Raw genomic sequence first — 20,000 nt, 5'->3', positions numbered from 1 at the left:
GGGCCCGAGCTCATCTAAGATGGACTGATGTAAAGTGGAAAAGTGTTCTGTGGTCTGACGAGTCCACATTTCAAATGGTTTTTGGAAACTGTGGACGTTGGGTCCTCCGGAACAAAGAAAGAACCATCCGGATTGTTATAGGCGCAAAGTGTAAAAGCCAGCATCTGTGATGGTATGGGGGTGTATTAGTGCCCAAGACATGGGTAACTTACACATCTGTGAAGGCACCATTAATGCTGGAAGGTACATACAGGTTTTGGAGCAACATATGTTGCCATCCAAGCAACGTTATCATGGACGCCCCTGCTTATTTCAGCAAGACAATGCCAAGCCACATGTTACAACAGAGTGGCTTTACCATGAATTGATAAACGTGGACCCTGACTTAAACAAGTTGAAAAACTTATTCGGGTGTTACCATTTAGTGGTCAATTGTACGGAATATGTACTGTACTGTGCAATCTACTAATAAAAGTCTCAATCAATCAATCAATCAAAAAACAGTAAAAGAGTGCGGGTACTAGACTGGCCTGCCTGTAGTCCAGACCTGTCTCCCATTGAAAATGTGTAGTGCATTATGAAGCCTAAAATACCACAACGGAACAACTTAAGCTGTACATCAAGCAAGAATGGGAAATAATTCCACCTGAAAAGCTTCAAAAATGTGTCTCCTCAGTTCCCAAACGTTTACTGAGTGTTGTTAAAAGGAAAGGCCATGTAACACAGTGGTAAAAATGCCCCTGTGACAACTTTTTTGCAATGTGTTGCTGCCATTAAATTCTAAGTTAATGATTATTTGCAACAACAAAAAAATTACGTTTACCAGTTGAAACATTAAATATCTTGTCTTTGCAGTCTATTCAATTGAATATAAGTTGAAAAGGATTTGCAAATCATTGTATTCTGTTTTTATTTACAAATTACACAATGTGCCAACTTCACTGGTTTTGGGTTTTGTAAAAAGTAACATTAACGTATTCTTTAAGTACCAAGTTATATGACTCTGAAGTGTACGACTGTAAAACTGGCTAAAAAAATAAAGTTAGCATGCTAATGTTACGTGCTAACATTATACGTCCACCGCAGATGAGCGTGCGGTCATCTCATCGGACTACGACAGCACGTACGACAGCACCTACGAGACCAACCACAGTGACAGCAGCGACTTTGCACAGAACGAGGAAGAGGCGGACGGCGGCAAGAAGCCGTCCGAGGCGAGGGAAGGTTGCAGGGAGTATGCGGCCGAGGGCATCGTCCTGCACCCCCTCCTGCCATCACCCGAGGTCAGCAGACTGCTTTTCTTTTCAATTCAGTTCAAACTATATGGTCATAATGCATGCGGGCGCATCCAGCAGGCGGCTGTGGCTTCAGGGGTGTCCAAACTTTTTGACTGGGGGCCGCATTGGGCTTCAAAAATTTGGCCGGGGGCCGAAAGCCGACTGCATATAAATTAACTATATATATATATATATATATATATATATATATATATATATATATACAGTGTTGGCGTTAATGCACTTTTTGTGTCTTTTTATGCATTGAAATCAGAAAGGACCCTTGGACGCGGGTTTTTTATAAATTTTTTACTGCCCAGTTTCCTTGTTTTTTGTTATTTTATCGATTATCGCTTTCCGCCTGTGTTTTGTTTAGTTTATATTTGCCGGGTCAAATTTCCGTCCCCGTTTATTGCGTTTTTATTGGTCGTAAATTTAGATTTTTTTTATTTTTTTGTTTATTTTTTTACCGCCCATTTTTTGTTTTTTTATTTATTTTTTCACCGCCCAGTTTTCTTGTTTTTTGTTATTTTATCGATTTTCGCTTTCCGCCTGTGTTTTGTTTAGTTTATATTTGCCGGGTCAAATTTCTGTTCCCGTTTCTTGCGTTTTTATTGGTCGTAAAAAAAAATTTTGTTTGTTTTTTTGTTTATTTTTTACCGCCCATTTTTTGTTTTTTTATGTATTTTTTACCGTCCAGTTTGCTTTTTTTTTTGTTATTTTATCGATTATCGCTTTCCGCCTGTGTTTTGTTTAATTTATATTTGCCGGGTCAAATTTCCATCCCCGTTTATTGCGTTTTTATTGGTTGTAAATTTTGTTGTTTTTTTGTTTATTTTTTACCGCCCATTTTTTGTTTTTTTCTTTACTTTTTACCGGCCAGTTTGCTTGTTTTTTGTTATTTTATCGATTATCGTTTTCCGCCTGTGTTTTGTTTTGTTTGTTTTTGCCGGGTCAAATTTCCATCCCCGTTTATTGCGTTTTTATTGGTCGTAAATTTAGATTTTTTTAGTTTTTTGTTTATTTTTTTACCGCCCATTTTTTGTTTTTTTATTTATTTTTTTACCGCCCAGTTTACTTGTTTTTTGTTATTTTATCGATTATCGCTTTCCGCCTGTGTTTTGTTTAGTTTATATTTGCCGGGTCAAATTTCCGTCCCCGTTTATTGCGTTTTTATTGGTCGTAAATTTAGATTTTTGTTTATTTTTTTACCGCCCATTTTTTGGTTTTTTATTTATTTTCTTACCGCCCAGTTTACTTGTTTTTTGTTATTTTATCGATTTTCGCTTTCCGCCTGTGTTTTGTTTAGTTTATATTTGCCGGGTCAAATTTCTGTTCCCGTTTCTTGCGTTTTTATTGGTCGTAAATTATTATTATTTTTGTTTATTTTTTACCGCCCATTTTTTGTTTTTTTATTTATTTTTTACCGTCCAGTTTGCTTTTTTTTTGTTATTTTATCGATTATCGTTTTCCGCCTGTGTTTTGTTTTGTTTGTATTTGCCGGATCAAATTTCCGTCCCCGTTTATTGCGTTTTTATTGGTCGTAAATTTAGATTTTTTTAGTTTTTTGTTTATTTTTTTACCGCCCATTTTTTGTTTTTTGTTATTTTATCGATTATCGCTTTCCGCCTGTGTTTTGTTTAGTTTATATTTGCCGGGTCAAATTTCCGTCCCCGTTTATTGCGTTTTTATTGGTCGTAAATTTAGATTTTTTTAGTTTTTTGTTTATTTTTTTACCGCCCATTTTTTGGTTTTTTATTTATGTTTTTACCGCCCAGTTTACTTGTTTTTTGTTATTTTGTCGATTTTCGCTTTCCGCCTGTGTTTTGTTTAGTTTATATTTGCCGGGTCAAATTTCTGTTCCCCTTTCTTGCGTTTTTATTGGTCGTAAATTATTATTTTTTTTGTTTATTTTTTACCGCCCATTTTTTGTTTTTTTATTTATTTTTTACCGTCCAGTTTGCTTTTTTTTTGTTATTTTATCGATTATCGCTTTCCGCCTGTGTTTTGTTTAGTTTATATTTGCCGGGTCAAATTTACATCCCCGTTTATTGCGTTTTTATTGGTTGTAAATTTTGTTGTTTTTTGTTTTTTTGTTTATTTTTTACCGCCCATTTTTTGTTTTTTTCTTTACTTTTTACTGGCCAGTTTGCTTGTTTTTTGTTATTTTATCGATTATCGCTTTCCGCCTGTGTTTTGTTTAGTTTATATTTGCCGTGTCAAATGTCCGTCCCTGTTTATTGCGTTTTTATTGGTCGTAAATTTTGATTTTTTTGGTTTTTTATTTATTTTTTACCGCCCAGTTTGCTTGTTTTTTGTTATTTTATCGATTATCGCTTTCCGCCTGTGTTTTATTTAGTTTATATTTGCCGGGTCAAATTTCCGTCCCCGTTTATTGCGTTTTTATTGGTCGTAAATTTAGATTTTTGTTTATTTTTTTACCGCCCATTTTTTGGTTTTTTATTTATTTTCTTACCGCCCAGTTTACTTGTTTTTTGTTATTTTATCGATTTTCGCTTTCCGCCTGTGTTTTGTTTAGTTTATATTTGCCGGGTCAAATTTCTGTTCCCGTTTCTTGCGTTTTTATTGGTCGTAAATTATTATTATTTTTGTTTATTTTTTACCGCCCATTTTTTGTTTTTTTATTTATTTTTTACCGTCCAGTTTGCTTTTTTTTTGTTATTTTATCGATTATCGTTTTCCGCCTGTGTTTTGTTTTGTTTGTATTTGCCGGATCAAATTTCCGTCCCCGTTTATTGCGTTTTTATTGGTCGTAAATTTAGATTTTTTTAGTTTTTTGTTTATTTTTTTACCGCCCATTTTTTGTTTTTTGTTATTTTATCGATTATCGCTTTCCGCCTGTGTTTTGTTTAGTTTATATTTGCCGGGTCAAATTTCCGTCCCCGTTTATTGCGTTTTTATTGGTCGTAAATTTAGATTTTTTTAGTTTTTTGTTTATTTTTTTACCGCCCATTTTTTGGTTTTTTATTTATGTTTTTACCGCCCAGTTTACTTGTTTTTTGTTATTTTGTCGATTTTCGCTTTCCGCCTGTGTTTTGTTTAGTTTATATTTGCCGGGTCAAATTTCTGTTCCCCTTTCTTGCGTTTTTATTGGTCGTAAATTATTATTTTTTTTGTTTATTTTTTACCGCCCATTTTTTGTTTTTTTATTTATTTTTTACCGTCCAGTTTGCTTTTTTTTTGTTATTTTATCGATTATCGCTTTCCGCCTGTGTTTTGTTTAGTTTATATTTGCCGGGTCAAATTTACATCCCCGTTTATTGCGTTTTTATTGGTTGTAAATTTTGTTGTTTTTTGTTTTTTTGTTTATTTTTTACCGCCCATTTTTTGTTTTTTTCTTTACTTTTTACTGGCCAGTTTGCTTGTTTTTTGTTATTTTATCGATTATCGCTTTCCGCCTGTGTTTTGTTTAGTTTATATTTGCCGTGTCAAATGTCCGTCCCTGTTTATTGCGTTTTTATTGGTCGTAAATTTTGATTTTTTTGGTTTTTTATTTATTTTTTACCGCCCAGTTTGCTTGTTTTTTGTTATTTTATCGATTATCGCTTTCCGCCTGTGTTTTATTTAGTTTATATTTGCCGGGTCAAATTTCCGTCCCCGTTTATTGCGTTTTTATTGGTCGTAAATTTAGATTTTTTTATATTTCTGTTTATTTTTTTACCGCCCATTTTTTGTTTTTTTATTTATTTTTTTACCGCCCAGTTTACTTGTTTTTTGTTATTTTATCGATTATCGCTTTCCGCCTGTGTTTTGTTTAGTTTATATTTGCCGGGTCAAATTTCTGTCTCCGTTTCTTGCGTTTTTATTGGTCGTAAAAAAAATGTTTGTTTGTTTTTTTGTTTATTTTTTACCGCCCATTTTTTTTATTTTTTTTTTATTTTTTACCGTCCAGTTTGCTTTTTTTTTTGTTATTTTATCGATTTTCGCTTTCCGCCTGTGTTTTGTTTAGTTTATATTTGCCGGGTCAAATTTCTGTTCCTGTTTCTTGCGTTTTTATTGGTCGTAAAAAAAATGTTTGTTTATTTTTTACCGCCCATTTTTTGTTTTTTTCTTTACTTTTTACCGGCCAGTTTGCTTGTTTTTTGTTATTTTATCGATTATCGTTTTCCGGCTGTGTTTTGTTTTGTTTGTATTTGCCGGGTCAAATTTCCGTCCCCGTTTCTTGCGTTTTTATTGGTCGTAAAAAAAATGTTTGTTTGTTTTTTTGTTTATTTTTTACCGCCCATTTTTTGTTTTTTTCTTTACTTTTTACCGGCCAGTTTGCTTGTTTTTTGTTATTTTATCGATTATCGTTTTCCGGCTGTGTTTTGTTTTGTTTGTATTTGCCGGGTCAAATTTCCGTCCCCGTTTATTGCGTTTTTATTGGTCGTAAATTTAGATTTTTTTGTTTTTTTGTTTATTTTTTACCGCCCATTTTTTGTTTTTTAAATGTATTTTTTACCACCCAGTTTGCTTGTTTTTTGTTATTTTCGGGGCCATAGATCATTCATTCATGTTGCGATATAGATTTTAGGCCAAATCATTCAACATTAAATTATCAAAATAAATAAAAATGTCAACAAAAAAAAAAAAATATTATTTTTTTGGCCCAAGTTGAGAAAACGTGAACATGTTAAAAATATACATATATAATATTTTGTAATATGAAGTGTATCGCTGGTGTCATGTGGTCCCCCCACCCACAGGACAAGCTCATGTTGGCCCCGGAGCCCCTGCTGATGGATCCTCTCATGAGTCAACTCGACATTTGGAATTTTCCCATTTTCAGTTTAGTGGAGAAGACTCACGGCAAGGCAGGCTGCATCCTCAGCCAGGTGAGCACTGAACCTTCATTTTATTTTACCCACGATCATCAACGCCCACGGACAGGAAGTGTCACGTCCGAGTCATTAGCGGCAAAAGCGATCGTCATAAGTGAGAAGTTGTTGGCTCAAAGCTGAGGTCTCTGCGTGTGTGATGACCTCCCAGGTGTCCTACAAGCTCTTCGAAGATTCGGGCCTGTTTGAGACCTTCAAGATTCCTCTGGCGGAGTTCATGAACTACTTTCACGCTTTGGAGAATGGATACAGAGACATCCCCTGTGAGTGGATACCATTGTTTTCATTCCTTTTGCATTAAAGCGGGGGGTCCCCAAACTACGGCCCGCCAGCGTCCAAAATCCAGCCCACGGGTAATAATAATAATAATAATAATAATAGATTTTATTTGTAAAAGCACTTTACATTGAGCAAACAACCTCAAAGTGCTACTGTGCATTAAAAAAAATAAAAACTAGAACAGCATAATAGCTAGAACTAGCACACATATATCTAAAAAAAAGCTTTTTTAAAAAGAAGGGTTTTTAAACCTTTTTTACAGTCTGTGGTGACCTCAGGTGGTCAGGGAGAGCGTTCCACAGACTGGGAGCGGCGGAGCAGAAAGCCCGGTCTCCCATTGTTCGGAGTAGTTTTAATCTGTCCTTTCTAGCCCGTCCATCAATGCATTTTCCCAGATAGTCATGTATTTTGGTATTTTACTAATGCTAACTAGCATGTTAACACAATACTGTTAGCATGCTAGCTTTTTTTGTCTAATTTAGCAGGTAGAGTCATGTATCTTGGTATTTTACTAATGCTAACTAGCATGTTAACACAATACTGTTAGCATGCTAGCTTCTTTTTTTCTTGTCTAATTTAGCAGTTAGTCATGTATTTTGGTAATTTACTAATGCTAACTAGCATGTTTACACAGTACTGTTAGCATGCTAGCTTTTTTTTGTCTAATATGCTAGCTTTTTTTAGGCCAATTTTGTAGGTATACACCTCAGTCATATTTTGGTGCGTGATTCATGCTCACCTTAGCAGGTTAGCATTTTAATCACTTTTTTCAGGTACACACTTCAGAGTAATATATTTTGGCACTCGACACATATGTTAGCATGCAAGCTTTTTTGTCTAATTTAGCAGGTAGAGTCATGTATTTTGGTATTTTACTAATGCTAACTAGCATGTTAACACAATACTGTTAGCATGCTAGCTTTTTTGTCTAATTTAGCAGGTAGAGTCATGTATCTTGGTATTTTACTAATGCTAACTAGCATGTTAACACAATACTGTTAGCATGGTAGCTTTTTTGTCTAATTTAGCAGGTAGAGTCATGTATCTTGGTATTTTACTAATGCTAACTAGCATGTTAACACAATACTGTTAGCATGCTAGCTTCTTTTTTTCTTGTCTAATTTAGCAGTTAGTCCTGTATTTTGGTAATTTACTAATGCTAACTAGCATGTTTACACAGTGCTGTTAGCATGCTAGCCTTTTTTGTCTAATATGCTAGCTTTTTTTAGGCCAATTTTGTAGGTATACACCTCAGTCATATTTTGGTGCGTGATGCATGCTCACCTTAGCAGGTTAGCATTTTAATCACTTTTTTCAGCTACACACTTCAGAGTAATATATTTTGGCACTCGACACATATGTTAGCATGCAAGCTTTTTTGTCTAATTTAGCAGGTAGAGTCATATATTTTGGTATTTTACTAATGCTAACTAGCATGTTAACGCAATACTGTTAGCATGCTAGCTTTTTTGTCTAATTTAGCAGGTTGAGTCATATATTTTGATATTTTACTAATGCTAACTAGCATGTTAACACAATGCTGTTAGCATGCTAGCTTCTTTTTTTTCTTGTCTAATTTAGCAGTTAGTCATGTATTTTGGTAATTTACTAATGCTAACTAGCATGTTTACACAGTACTGTTAGCATGCTAGCTTTTTTTGTCTAATATGGTAGCTTTTTTTAGGCCAATTTTGTAGGTATACACCTCAGTCATATTTTGGTGCGTGATTCATGCTCACCTTAGCAGGTTAGCATTTTAATCACTTTTTTCAGGTACACACTTCAGAGTAATATATTTTGGCACTCGACACATATGTTAGCATGCATGCTTTTTTGTCTAATTTAGCAGGTTGAGTCATATATTTTGGTATTTTACTAATGCTAACTAGCATGTTAACACAATACTGTTAGCATGCTAGCTTCTTTTTTTTCTTGTCTAATTTAGCAGTTAGTCCTGTATTTTGGTAATTTACTAATGCTAACTAGCATGTTTACACAGTGCTGTTAGCATGCTAGCCTTTTTTGTCTAATATGCTAGCTTTTTTTAGGCCAATTTTGTAGGTATACACCTCAGTCATATTTTGGTGCGTGATGCATGCTCACCTTAGCAGGTTAGCATTTTAATCACTTTTTTCAAGTACACACTTCAGAGTAATATATTTTGGCACTCGACACATATGTTAGCATGCAAGCTTTTTTGTCTAATTTAGCAGGTAGAGTCATATATTTTGGTATTTTACTAAAGCTAACTAGCATGTTAACACAATACTGTTAGCATGTTAGCTTTTTTGTCTAATTTAGCAGGTTGAGTCATATATTTTGGTATTTTACTAATGCTAACTAGCATGTTAACACAATACTGTTAGCATGCTAGTTTCTTTTTTTTCTTGTCTAATTTAGCAGTTAGTCATGTATTTTGGTAATTTACTAATGCCAACTAGCATGTTTACACAGTGCTGTTAGCATGCTAGCTTTTTTTGTCTTATATGCTAGGTTTTTTTAGGCCAATTTTGTAGGTATACACCTCAGTCATATTTTGGTGCGTGATGCATGCTCACCTTAGCAGGTTAGCATTTTAATCACTTTTTTCAAGTACACACTTCAGAGTAATATATTTTGGCACTCGACACATATGTTAGCATGCAAGCTTTTTTGTCTAATTTAGCAGGTAGAGTCATGTATTTTGGTATTTTACTAATGCTAACTAGCATGTTAACACAATACTAGGGGCGGCATGGCGTAGTGGGTAGAGCGCCCGTGTCAGAAACCTGAGGGTTGCAGGTTCGCTCCCCGCCTCTTACCATGCCGTTGTGTCCTTGGGCAGGACACTTCACCCTTGCCCCCGGTGCCGCTCACACCGGTGAAAGAATGATGAATGAATGATAGGTGGTGGTCGGAGGGGCCGTAGGCGCAAATTGGCAGCCACGCTTCCGTCAGTCTACCCCAGGGCAGCTGTGGCTACGAAAGTAGCTTACCACCACCAGGTGTGAATGAATGATGGGTTTTTAACATGTAAAGCGACTTTGGGTACTTAGAAAAGCGGTATATAAATCCCAGGTATTATTATTATTATTATTATTAATACTGTTAGCATGCAAGCTTTTTTGTCTAATTTAGCAGGTTGAGTCATATATTTTGGTATTTTACTAATGCTAACTAGCATGTTAACACAATACTGTTAGCATGCTAGCTTCTTTTTTTTGGTCTAATTTAACAGGTAGAGTCATATATTTTGGTATTTTACTAATGCTAACTAGCATGTTAACACAATACTGTTAGCATGCTAGCTTTTTTGTCTAATTTAGCAGGTACAGTCATGTATTTTACTAATGCTAACTAGCATGTTAACGCAATACTGTTAGCATGCTAGCTTCTTTTTTTTCTTGTCTAATTTAGCAGTTAGTCATGTATTTTGGTAATTTACTAATGCTAACTAGCATGTTTACACAGTACTGTTAGCATGCTAGCTTTTTTTGTCTAATATGCTAGCTTTTTTTTCGGCCAATTTTGTAGGTATACACCTCAGTCATATTTTGGTGCGTGATGCATGCTCACCTTAGCAGGTTAGCATTTTAATCACTTTTTTCAGGTACACACTTCAGAGTAATATATTTTGGCACTCGACACATATGTTAGCATGCAAGCTTTTTTGTCTTATTTAGCAGGTTGAGTCATATATTTTGGTATTTTACTAATGCTAACTAGCATGTTAACGCAATACTGTTAGCATGCTAGCTTCTTTTTTTTGGTCTAATTTAACAGGTAGAGTCATATATTTTGGTATTTTACTAATGCTAACTAGCATGTTAACACAGTACTGTTAGCATGCTAGCTTTTTTGTCAAATTTAGCAGATAGTCATACATTTTTTTTATCTTAAAATGGCACTCAATTTTGTGTCAAACCATTTGAGTGAACACCTGACTGATGATTTTTGGTATCACTTCACAATGTTTTGATATCAACGAAACTGCATCCCATAATATTAACATATATTTGCTGTACAGGCAGCTCTGTAATACAATTAGCAGTGACTGTGATAGTACACATCATCATGCTTCTACTGCCCTCTGCTGGTCTTGTCAGATCACAACAGGATCCACGCCACTGATGTGCTGCACGCCGTCTGGTACCTCACCACGCAGCCCGTGCCCGGCCTGCCCCCGCCCCTGACTGAAAACGGCAAATACAACGGCGAGGAAACCTTCTTTTTTTTTTTTACCTCTTTCTTGTGTTACTCTTCCTCAAACTCCCGTCTTCCTCACTGTAGACTCTGCGAACGGCATGACCCTCGGTGCCGCCGCCTTCCTGTCATCTAAGATGAGCGCCGCGCCGGAGGATGGCTACAGCTCCTTGTCCGCCCTCATCCCGGGCCTGGAGCTGATGGCGTTGTACGTGGCCGCCGCCATGCACGATTACGACCACCCGGGAAGAACCAACGCCTTTCTAGTAGCCACCAGTGCGCCGCAGGTAACCAAAAAAAATGTGTATGAATTCATATCCACACAGGAAGCATCTTTCAATCTGTCAACAACATCGTTATTGGTCAATTCCTTCAATTTTGACTGAACAAAAACGGAAAAATCGTACAACTCAAAACTTTATAGGTATCTCATTTTGCAACAAGATATTCTAAACATGTTTTTCTTACCAAAAAATAAATATCCAAATCACTTCCGGTACAATAACGATATGGATCCTCGATTACCCAGCCCCAGCTGGGTAATCTACTCACCTGTCAGCTGGGCTTCGAAGCCGGGCCATACACACTCCATTCCCGCAGGAGGCGCGCCGACCACGCCCCCCCTCCACACACGTATTATTAGAAAAGGTTCGATCAAGTAAAACTACCGCGTTTTCCGGACTATAGAGCGCACCGTTATATAAACCACACCCACTAAATTGGTCAATTCCTTCATTTTTGACTGAACAAAAAAGGGAAAAATCGTACAATTCAAAACGTTATAGGTATCTCATTTTGCAACAAGATATTCCAAACATGTTTTTCTTACCAAAAAATAAATATCCAAATCACTTCCGGTACAATAACGATATGGATCCTCGATTACCCAGCCCCAGCTGGGTAATCTACTCACCTGTCAGCTGAGCTTCGAAGCCGGGCCATACACACTCCATTCCCGCAGGAGGCGCTGACCACGCCCCCCCTCCACACACGTATTATTAGAAAAGGTTCGATCAAGTAAAATTACCGCGTTTTCCGGAATATAGAGCGCACCGTTATATAAGCCACACCCACTAAATTGGTCAATTCCTTCAATTTTGACTGAACAAAAAAGGGAAAAATCGTACAACTCAAAACGTTATAGGTATCTCATTTTGCAACAAGATATTCCAAACATGTTTTTGTTACCAAAAGAGAAATATCCAAATCACTTCCGATACAATAACGATATGGATCCTCGATTACCCAGCCCCAGCTGGGTAATCTACTCACCTGTCAGCTGGGCTTCGAAGCCGGGCCATACACACTCCATTCCCGCAGGAGGCGCGCCGACCACGCCCCCCCTCCACACACGTATTATTAGAAAAGGTTCGATCAAGTAAAATTACCGCGTTTTCCGGACTATAGAGCGCACCGTTATATAAACCACACCCACTAAATTGGTCAATTCCTTCAATTTTGACTGAACAAAAAAGGGAAAAATCGTACAATTCAAAACGTTATAGGTATCTCATTTTGCAACAAGATATTCCAAACATGTTTTTCTTACCAAAAAATAAATATCCAAATCACTTCCGGTACAATAACGATATGGATCCTCGATTGCCCAGCCCCAGCTGGGTAATCTACTCACCTGTCAGCTGGGCTTCAAAGCCGGGCCATACACACTCCATTCCCGCAGGAGGCGCGCCGACCACGCCCCCCCTCCACACACGTATTATTAGAAAAGGTTCGATCAAGTAAAATTACCGCGTTTTACGGAATATAGAGCGCACCGTTATATAAGCCACACCCACTAAATTGATCAATTCCTTCAATTTTGACTGAACAAAAAAGGGAAAATCGTACAATTCAAAACTTTATAGGTATCTCATTTTGCAACAAGATATTCCAAACATGTTTTTGTTACCAAAAAATAAATATCCAAATCACTTCCGATACAATAACGATATGGATCCTCGATTACCCAGCCCCAGCTGGGTAATCTACTCACCTGTCAGCTGGGCTTCGAAGCCGGGCCATACACACTCCATTCCCGCAGGAGGCGCGCCGACCACGCCCCCCCTCCACACACGTATTATTAGAAAAGGTTCGATCAAGTAAAATTACCGCGTTTTCCGGAATATAGAGCGCACCGTTATATAAACCACACCCACTAAATTGGTCAATTCCTTCAATTTTGACGGAACAAAAAAGGGAAAAATCGTACAATTCAAAACTTTATAGGTATCTCATTTTGCAACAAGATATTGCAAACATGTTTTTCTTACCAAAAAATAAATATCCAAATCACTTCCGGTACAATAACGATATGGATCCTCGATTACCCAGCCCCAGCTGGGTAATCTACTCACCTGTCAGCTGGGCTTCGAAGCCGGGCCATAGACACTCCATTCCCGCAGGAGGCGCGCCGACCACGCCCCCCCTCCACACACGTATTATTAGAAAAGGTTCGATCAAGTAAAATTACCGCGTTTTCCGGACTATAGAGCGCACCGTTATATAAGCCACACCCACTAAATTGGTCAATTCCTTCAATTTTGACTGAACAAAAAAGGGAAAAATCGTACAATTCAAAACGTTATAGGTATCTCATTTTGCAACAAGATATTGCAAACATGTTTTTCTTACCAAAAAATAAATATCCAAATCACTTCCGGTACAATAACGATATGGATCCTCGATTACCCAGCCCCAGCTGGGTAATCTACTCACCTGTCAGCTGGGCTTCAAAGCCGGGCCATACACACTCCATTCCCGCAGGAGGCGCGCCGACCACGCCCCCCCTCCACACACGTATTATTAGAAAAGGTTCGATCAAGTAAAATTACCGCGTTTTCCGGACTATAGAGCGCACCGTTATATAAACCACACCCACTAAATTGGTCAATTCCTTCAATTTTGACTGAACAAAAAAGGGAAAAATCGTACAATTCAAAACTTTATAGGTATCTCATTTTGCAACAAGATATTGCAAACATGTTTTTCTTACCAAAAAATAAATATCCAAATCACTTCCGGTACAATAACGATATGGATCCTCGATTACCCAGCCCCAGCTGGGTAATCTACTCACCTGTCAGCTGGGCTTCGAAGCCGGGCCATACACACTCCATTCCCGCAGGAGGCGCGCCGACCACGCCCCCCCTCCACACACGTATTATTAGAAAAGGTTCGATCAAGTAAAATTACCGCGTTTTCCGGACTATAGAGCGTACCGTTATATAAACCACACCCACTAAATTGGTCAATTCCTTCAATTTTGACTGAACAAAAAAGGGAAAAATCGTACAACTCAAAACGTTATAGGTATCTCATTTTGCAACAAGATATTCCAAACATGTTTTTGTTACCAAAAAATAAATATCCAAATCACTTCCGGTACAATAACGATATGGATCCTCGATTACCCAGCCCCAGCTGGGTAATCTACTCACCTGTCAGCTGGGCTTCGAAGCCGGGCCATACACACTCCATTCCCGCAGGAGGCGCGCCGACCACGCCCCCCCTCCACACACGTATTATTAGAAAAGGTTCGATCAAGTAAAATTACCGCGTTTTCCGGACTATAGAGCGCACCGTTATATAAGCCACACCCACTAAATTGGTCAATTCCTTCAATTTTGACTGAACAAAAAAGGGAAAAATCGTACAACTCAAAACGTTATAGGTATCTCATTTTGCAACAAGATATTCCAAACATGTTTTTGTTACCAAAAAATAAATATCCAAATCACTTCCGGTACAATAACGATATGGATCCTCGATTACCCAGCCCCAGCTGGGTAATCTACTCACCTGTCAGCTGGGCTTCGAAGCCGGGCCATACACACTCCATTCCCGCAGGAGGCGCGCCGACCACGCCCCCCCTCCACACACGTATTATTAGAAAAGGTTCGATCAAGTAAAATTACCGCGTTTTCCGGACTATAGAGCGCACCGTTATATAAGCCACACCCACTAAATTGGTCAATTCCTTCAATTTTGACTGAACAAAAAAGGGAAAAATCGTACAATTCAAAACGTTATAGGTATCTCATTTTGCAACAAGATATTGCAAACAATGTTTTTCTTACCAAAAAATAAATATCCAAATCACTTCCGGTACAATAACGATATGGATCCTCGATTAGCCAGCCCCAGCTGGGTAATCTACTCACCTGTCAGCTGGGCTTCGAAGCCGGGCCATACACACTCCATTCCCGCAGGAGGCGCGCCGACCACGCCCCCCCTCCACACACGTATTATTAGAAAAGGTTCGATCAAGTAAAATTACCGTGTTTTCCGGAATATAGAGCGCACCGTTATATAAACCACACCCACTAAATTGGTCAATTCCTTCAATTTTGACTGAACAAAAACGGAAAAATCGTACAATTCAAAACGTTATAGGTATCTCATTTTGCAACAAGATATTGCAAACATGTTTTTCTTACCAAAAGAGAAATATCCAAATCACTTCCGATACAATAACGATATGGATCCTCGATTACCCAGCCCCAGCTGGGTAATCTACTCACCTGTCAGCTGGGCTTCGAAGCCGGGCCATACACACTCCATTCCCGCAGGAGGCGCGCCGACCACGCCCCCCCTCCACACACGTATTATTAGAAAAGGTTCGATCAAGTAAAATTACCGCGTTTTCCGGACTATAGAGCGCACCGTTATATAAACCACACCCACTAAATTAGTCAATTCCTTCAATTTTGACTGAACAAAAAAGGGAAAAATCGTACAATTCAAAACTTTATAGGTATCTCATTTTGCAACAAGATATTGCAAACATGTTTTTCTTACCAAAAAATAAATATCCAAATCACTTCCGGTACAATAACGATATGGATCCTCGATTACCCAGCCCCAGCTGGGTAATCTACTCACCTGTCAGTTGGGCTTCGAAGCCGGGCCATACACACTCCATTCCCGCAGGAGGCGCGCCGACCACGCCCCCCCTCCACACACGTATTATTAGAAAAGGTTCGATCAAGTAAAATTACCGCGTTTTCCGGACTATAGAGCGCACCGTTATGTAAGCCACACCCACTAAATTGGTCAATTCCTTCAATTTTGACGGAACAAAAACGGAAAAATCGTACAATTCAAAACTTTATAGGTATCTCATTTTGCAACAAGATATTGCAAACATGTTTTTCTTACCAAAAAATAAATATCCAAATCACTTCCGGTACAATAACGATATGGATCCTCGATTACCCAGCCCCAGCTGGGTAATCTACTCACCTGTCAGCTGGGCTTCGAAGCCGGGCCATACACACTCCATTCCCGCAGGAGGCGCGCCGACCACGCCCCCCCTCCACACACGTATTATTAGAAAAGGTTCGATCAAGTAAAATTACCGTGTTTTCCGGAATATAGAGCGCACCGTTATATAAACCACACCCACTAAATTGGTCAATTCCTTCAATTTTGACTGAACAAAAACGGAAAAATCGTACAATTCAAAACGTTATAGGTATCTCATTTTGCAACAAGATATTGCAAACATGTTTTTCTTACCAAAAGAGAAATATCCAAATCACTTCCGATACAATAACGATATGGATCCTCGATTACCCAGCCCCAGCTGGGTAATCTACTCACCTGTCAGCTGGGCTTCGAAGCCGGGCCATACACACTCCATTCCCGCAGGAGGCGCGCCGACCACGCCCCCCCTCCACACACGTATTATTAGAAAAGGTTCGATCAAGTAAAATTACCGCGTTTTACGGACTATAGAGCGCACCGTTATATAAACCACACCCACTAAATTGATCAATTCCTTCAATTTTGACTGAACAAAAAAGGGAAAAATCGTACAATTCAAAAGTTTATAGGTATCTCATTTTGCAACAAGATATTGCAAACATGTTTTTCTTACCAAAAAATAAATATCCAAATCACTTCCGGTACAATAACGATATGGATCCTCGATTACCCAGCCCCAGCTGGGTAATCTACTCACCTGTCAGCTGGGCTTCAAAGCCGGGCCATACACACTCCATTCCCGCAGGAGGCGCGCCGACCACGCCCCCCCTCCACACACGTATTATTAGAAAAGGTTCGATCAAGTAAAATTACCGCGCTTTCCGGACTATAGAGCGTACCGTTATATAAACCACACCCACTAAATTGGTCAATTCCTTCAATTTTGACTGAACAAAAACGGAAAAATCGTACAACTCAAAACTTTATAGGTATCTCATTTTGCAACAAGATATGGCAAACATGTTTTTCTTACCAAAAAATAAATATCCAAATCACTTCCGATACAATAACGATATGGATCCTCGATTACCCAGCCCCAGCTGGGTAATCTACTCACCTGTCAGCTGGGCTTCGAAGCCGGGCCATACACACTCCATTCCCGCAGGAGGCGCGCCGACCACGCCCCCCCTCCACACACGTATTATTAGAAAAGGTTCGATCAAGTAAAATTACCGCGTTTTCCGGACTATAGAGCGCACCGTTATATAAACCACACCCACTAAATTAGTCAATTCCTTCAATTTTGACTGAACAAAAAAGGGAAAAATCGTACAATTCAAAACTTTATAGGTATCTCATTTTGCAACAAGATATTGCAAACATGTTTTTCTTACCAAAAAATAAATATCCAAATCACTTCCGGTACAATAACGATATGGATCCTCGATTACCCAGCCCCAGCTGGGTAATCTACTCACCTGTCAGTTGGGCTTCGAAGCCGGGCCATACACACTCCATTCCTGCAGGAGGCGCGCCGACCACGCCCCCCCTCCACACACGTATTATTAGAAAAGGTTCGATCAAGTAAAATTACCGCGTTTTCCGGACTATAGAGCGTACCGTTATATAAACCACACCCACTAAATTGGTCAATTCCTTCAATTTTGACTGAACAAAAAAGGGAAAAATCGTACAATTCAAAAGTTTATAGGTATCTCATTTTGCAACAAGATATTGCAAACATGTTTTTGTTACCAAAAAATAAATATCCAAATCACTTCCGGTACAATAACGATATGGATCCTCGATTACCCAGCCCCAGCTGGGTAATCTACTCACCTGTCAGTTGGGCTTCGAAGCCGGGCCATACACACTCCATTCCCGCAGGAGGCGCGCCGACCACGCCCCCCCTCCACACACGTATTATTAGAAAAGGTTCGATCAAGTAAAATTACCGCGTTTTCCGGACTATAGAGCGCACCGTTATGTAAGCCACACCCACTAAATTGGTCAATTCCTTCAATTTTGACGGAACAAAAACGGAAAAATCGTACAATTCCAATTTTTATAGGTATCTCATTTTGCAACAAGATATTGCAAACATGTTTTTCTTACCAAAAAATAAATATCCAAATCACTTCCGGTACAATAACGATATGGATCCTCGATTACCCAGCCCCAGCTGGGTAATCTACTCACCTGTCAGCTGGGCTTCGAAGCCGGGCCATACACACTCCATTCCCGCAGGAGGCGCGCCGACCACGCCCCCCCTCCACACACGTATTATTAGAAAAGGTTCGATCAAGTAAAATTACCGCGTTTTCCGGACTATAGAGCGCACCGTTATATAAACCACACCCACTAAATTGGTCAATTCCTTCAATTTTGACTGAACAAAAAAGGGAAAAATCGTACAATTCAAAACGTTATAGGTATCTCATTTTGCAACAAGATATTGCAAACATGTTTTTCTTACCAAAAAATAAATATCCAAATCACTTCCGGTACAATAACGATATGGATCCTCGATTACCCAGCCCCAGCTGGGTAATCTACTCACCTGTCAGCTGGGCTTCGAAGCCGGGCCATACACACTCCATTCCCGCAGGAGGCGCGCCGACCACGCCCCCCCTCCACACACGTATTATTAGAAAAGGTTCGATCAAGTAAAATTACCGCGTTTTCCGGACTATAGAGCGCACCGTTATATAAACCGCACCCACTAAATTGGTCAATTCCTTCAATTTTGACTGAACAAAAAAGGGAAAATCGTACAATTCAAAAGTTTATAGGTATCTCATTTTGCAACAAGATATTCCAAACATGTTTTTCTTACCAAAAAATAAATATCCAAATCACTTCCGGTACAATAACGATATGGATCCTCGATTACCCAGCCCCAGCTGGGTAATCTACTCACCTGTCAGCTGGGCTTCGAAGCCGGGCCATACACACTCCATTCCCGCAGGAGGCGCGCCGACCACGCCCCCCCTCCACACACGTATTATTAGAAAAGGTTCGATCAAGTAAAATTACCGCGTTTTCCGGACTATAGAGCGCACCGTTATATAAACCACACCCACTAAATTGGTCAATTCCTTCAATTTTGACTGAACAAAAAAGGGAAAAATCGTACAATTCAAAACGTTATAGGTATCTCATTTTGCAACAAGATATTCCAAACATGTTTTTCTTACCAAAAAATAAATATCCAAATCACTTCTGATACAATAACGATATGGATCCTCGATTACCCAGCCCCAGCTGGGTAATCTACTCACCTGTCAGCTGGGCTTCGAAGCCGGGCCATACACACTCCATTCCCGCAGGAGGCGCGCCGACCACGCCCCCCCTCCACACACGTATTATTAGAAAAGGTTCGATCAAGTAAAATTACCGCGTTTTCCGGAATATAGAGCGCACCGTTATATAAACCACACCCACTAAATTGATCAATTCCTTCAATTTTGACTGAACGAAAACGGAAAAATCGTACAATTCAAAACGTTATAGGTATCTCATTTTGCAACAAGATATTGCAAACATGTTTTTCTTACCAAAAAATAAATATCCAAATCCCTTCCGATACAATAACGATATGGATCCTTGATATTATCCGATACGATGTCAGCAGAAATCATGTATTAATAGAAAAGGTTTGATCAAGTAAAATTACCGCGTTTTACGGACTATAGAGCGCACCGTTATATAAACCACACCCACTCAATTTTGGAAGAAAAAATATATTTTCCATATATTAGCCGCAGATATATTTGTTGTGTTTACACAGAAATATTCTGTAAATGTTTATTTACATACCTGTAACAAGGCAGTAAAATGGATATCAGACAAAACAGAAGTCATCGCCATGGACCCACTGGCTGCGGAAGCTAGCTCGCCAATCAAACTGCTAAGTTTCTGTCCCCTGCAGGCTCTTCTGTACAACGACCGCTCGGTCCTGGAAAACCACCACGCCGCTTCGGCGTGGAACCTCTTCATGTCTCGCCCGGAGTACAACTTCCTGGTCAACCTGGAGCATGTGGAGTTCAAGCGCTTCCGCTTCCTCGTCATCGAAGCCATCTTGGCCACCGACCTCAAAAAGCATTTTGACTTCCTAGCTGAGTTTAACGCCAAGGTAAACAAACATCCTCCATCTTTTGTTGACAAACATTCATAAATACGCCAATGGAACAGCATTTGTGTATTGAGACGCACCCCT

General features: G+C 39.0%; 1 protein-coding gene across 1 annotated transcript in view; it reads left to right on the top strand.

The window, feature by feature from the left end:
• The window catches only part of LOC133663544 (cGMP-inhibited 3',5'-cyclic phosphodiesterase 3A-like), a 72,190-nt gene that overhangs the window by 24,096 nt on the left and 28,094 nt on the right, over window positions 1-20,000 (top strand). Inside the window, exons 7-12 of the mRNA XM_062068093.1 lie at window positions 1,087-1,283; window positions 5,984-6,112; window positions 6,267-6,378; window positions 10,480-10,587; window positions 10,664-10,863; window positions 19,713-19,916. Of these exons, the coding sequence (XP_061924077.1) occupies window positions 1,087-1,283; window positions 5,984-6,112; window positions 6,267-6,378; window positions 10,480-10,587; window positions 10,664-10,863; window positions 19,713-19,916 (950 nt within the window). The remainder of the gene's footprint in view (window positions 1-1,086; window positions 1,284-5,983; window positions 6,113-6,266; window positions 6,379-10,479; window positions 10,588-10,663; window positions 10,864-19,712; window positions 19,917-20,000) is intronic.

Source organism: Entelurus aequoreus, linkage group LG13 (genome assembly GCF_033978785.1).
Source record: "Entelurus aequoreus isolate RoL-2023_Sb linkage group LG13, RoL_Eaeq_v1.1, whole genome shotgun sequence".
NCBI classification, from domain to species: domain Eukaryota; kingdom Metazoa; phylum Chordata; class Actinopteri; order Syngnathiformes; family Syngnathidae; genus Entelurus; species Entelurus aequoreus.
The sequence above is the reverse complement of the archived record's forward strand: the minus strand, read 5'-3'. Positions and strand labels throughout refer to the sequence as shown.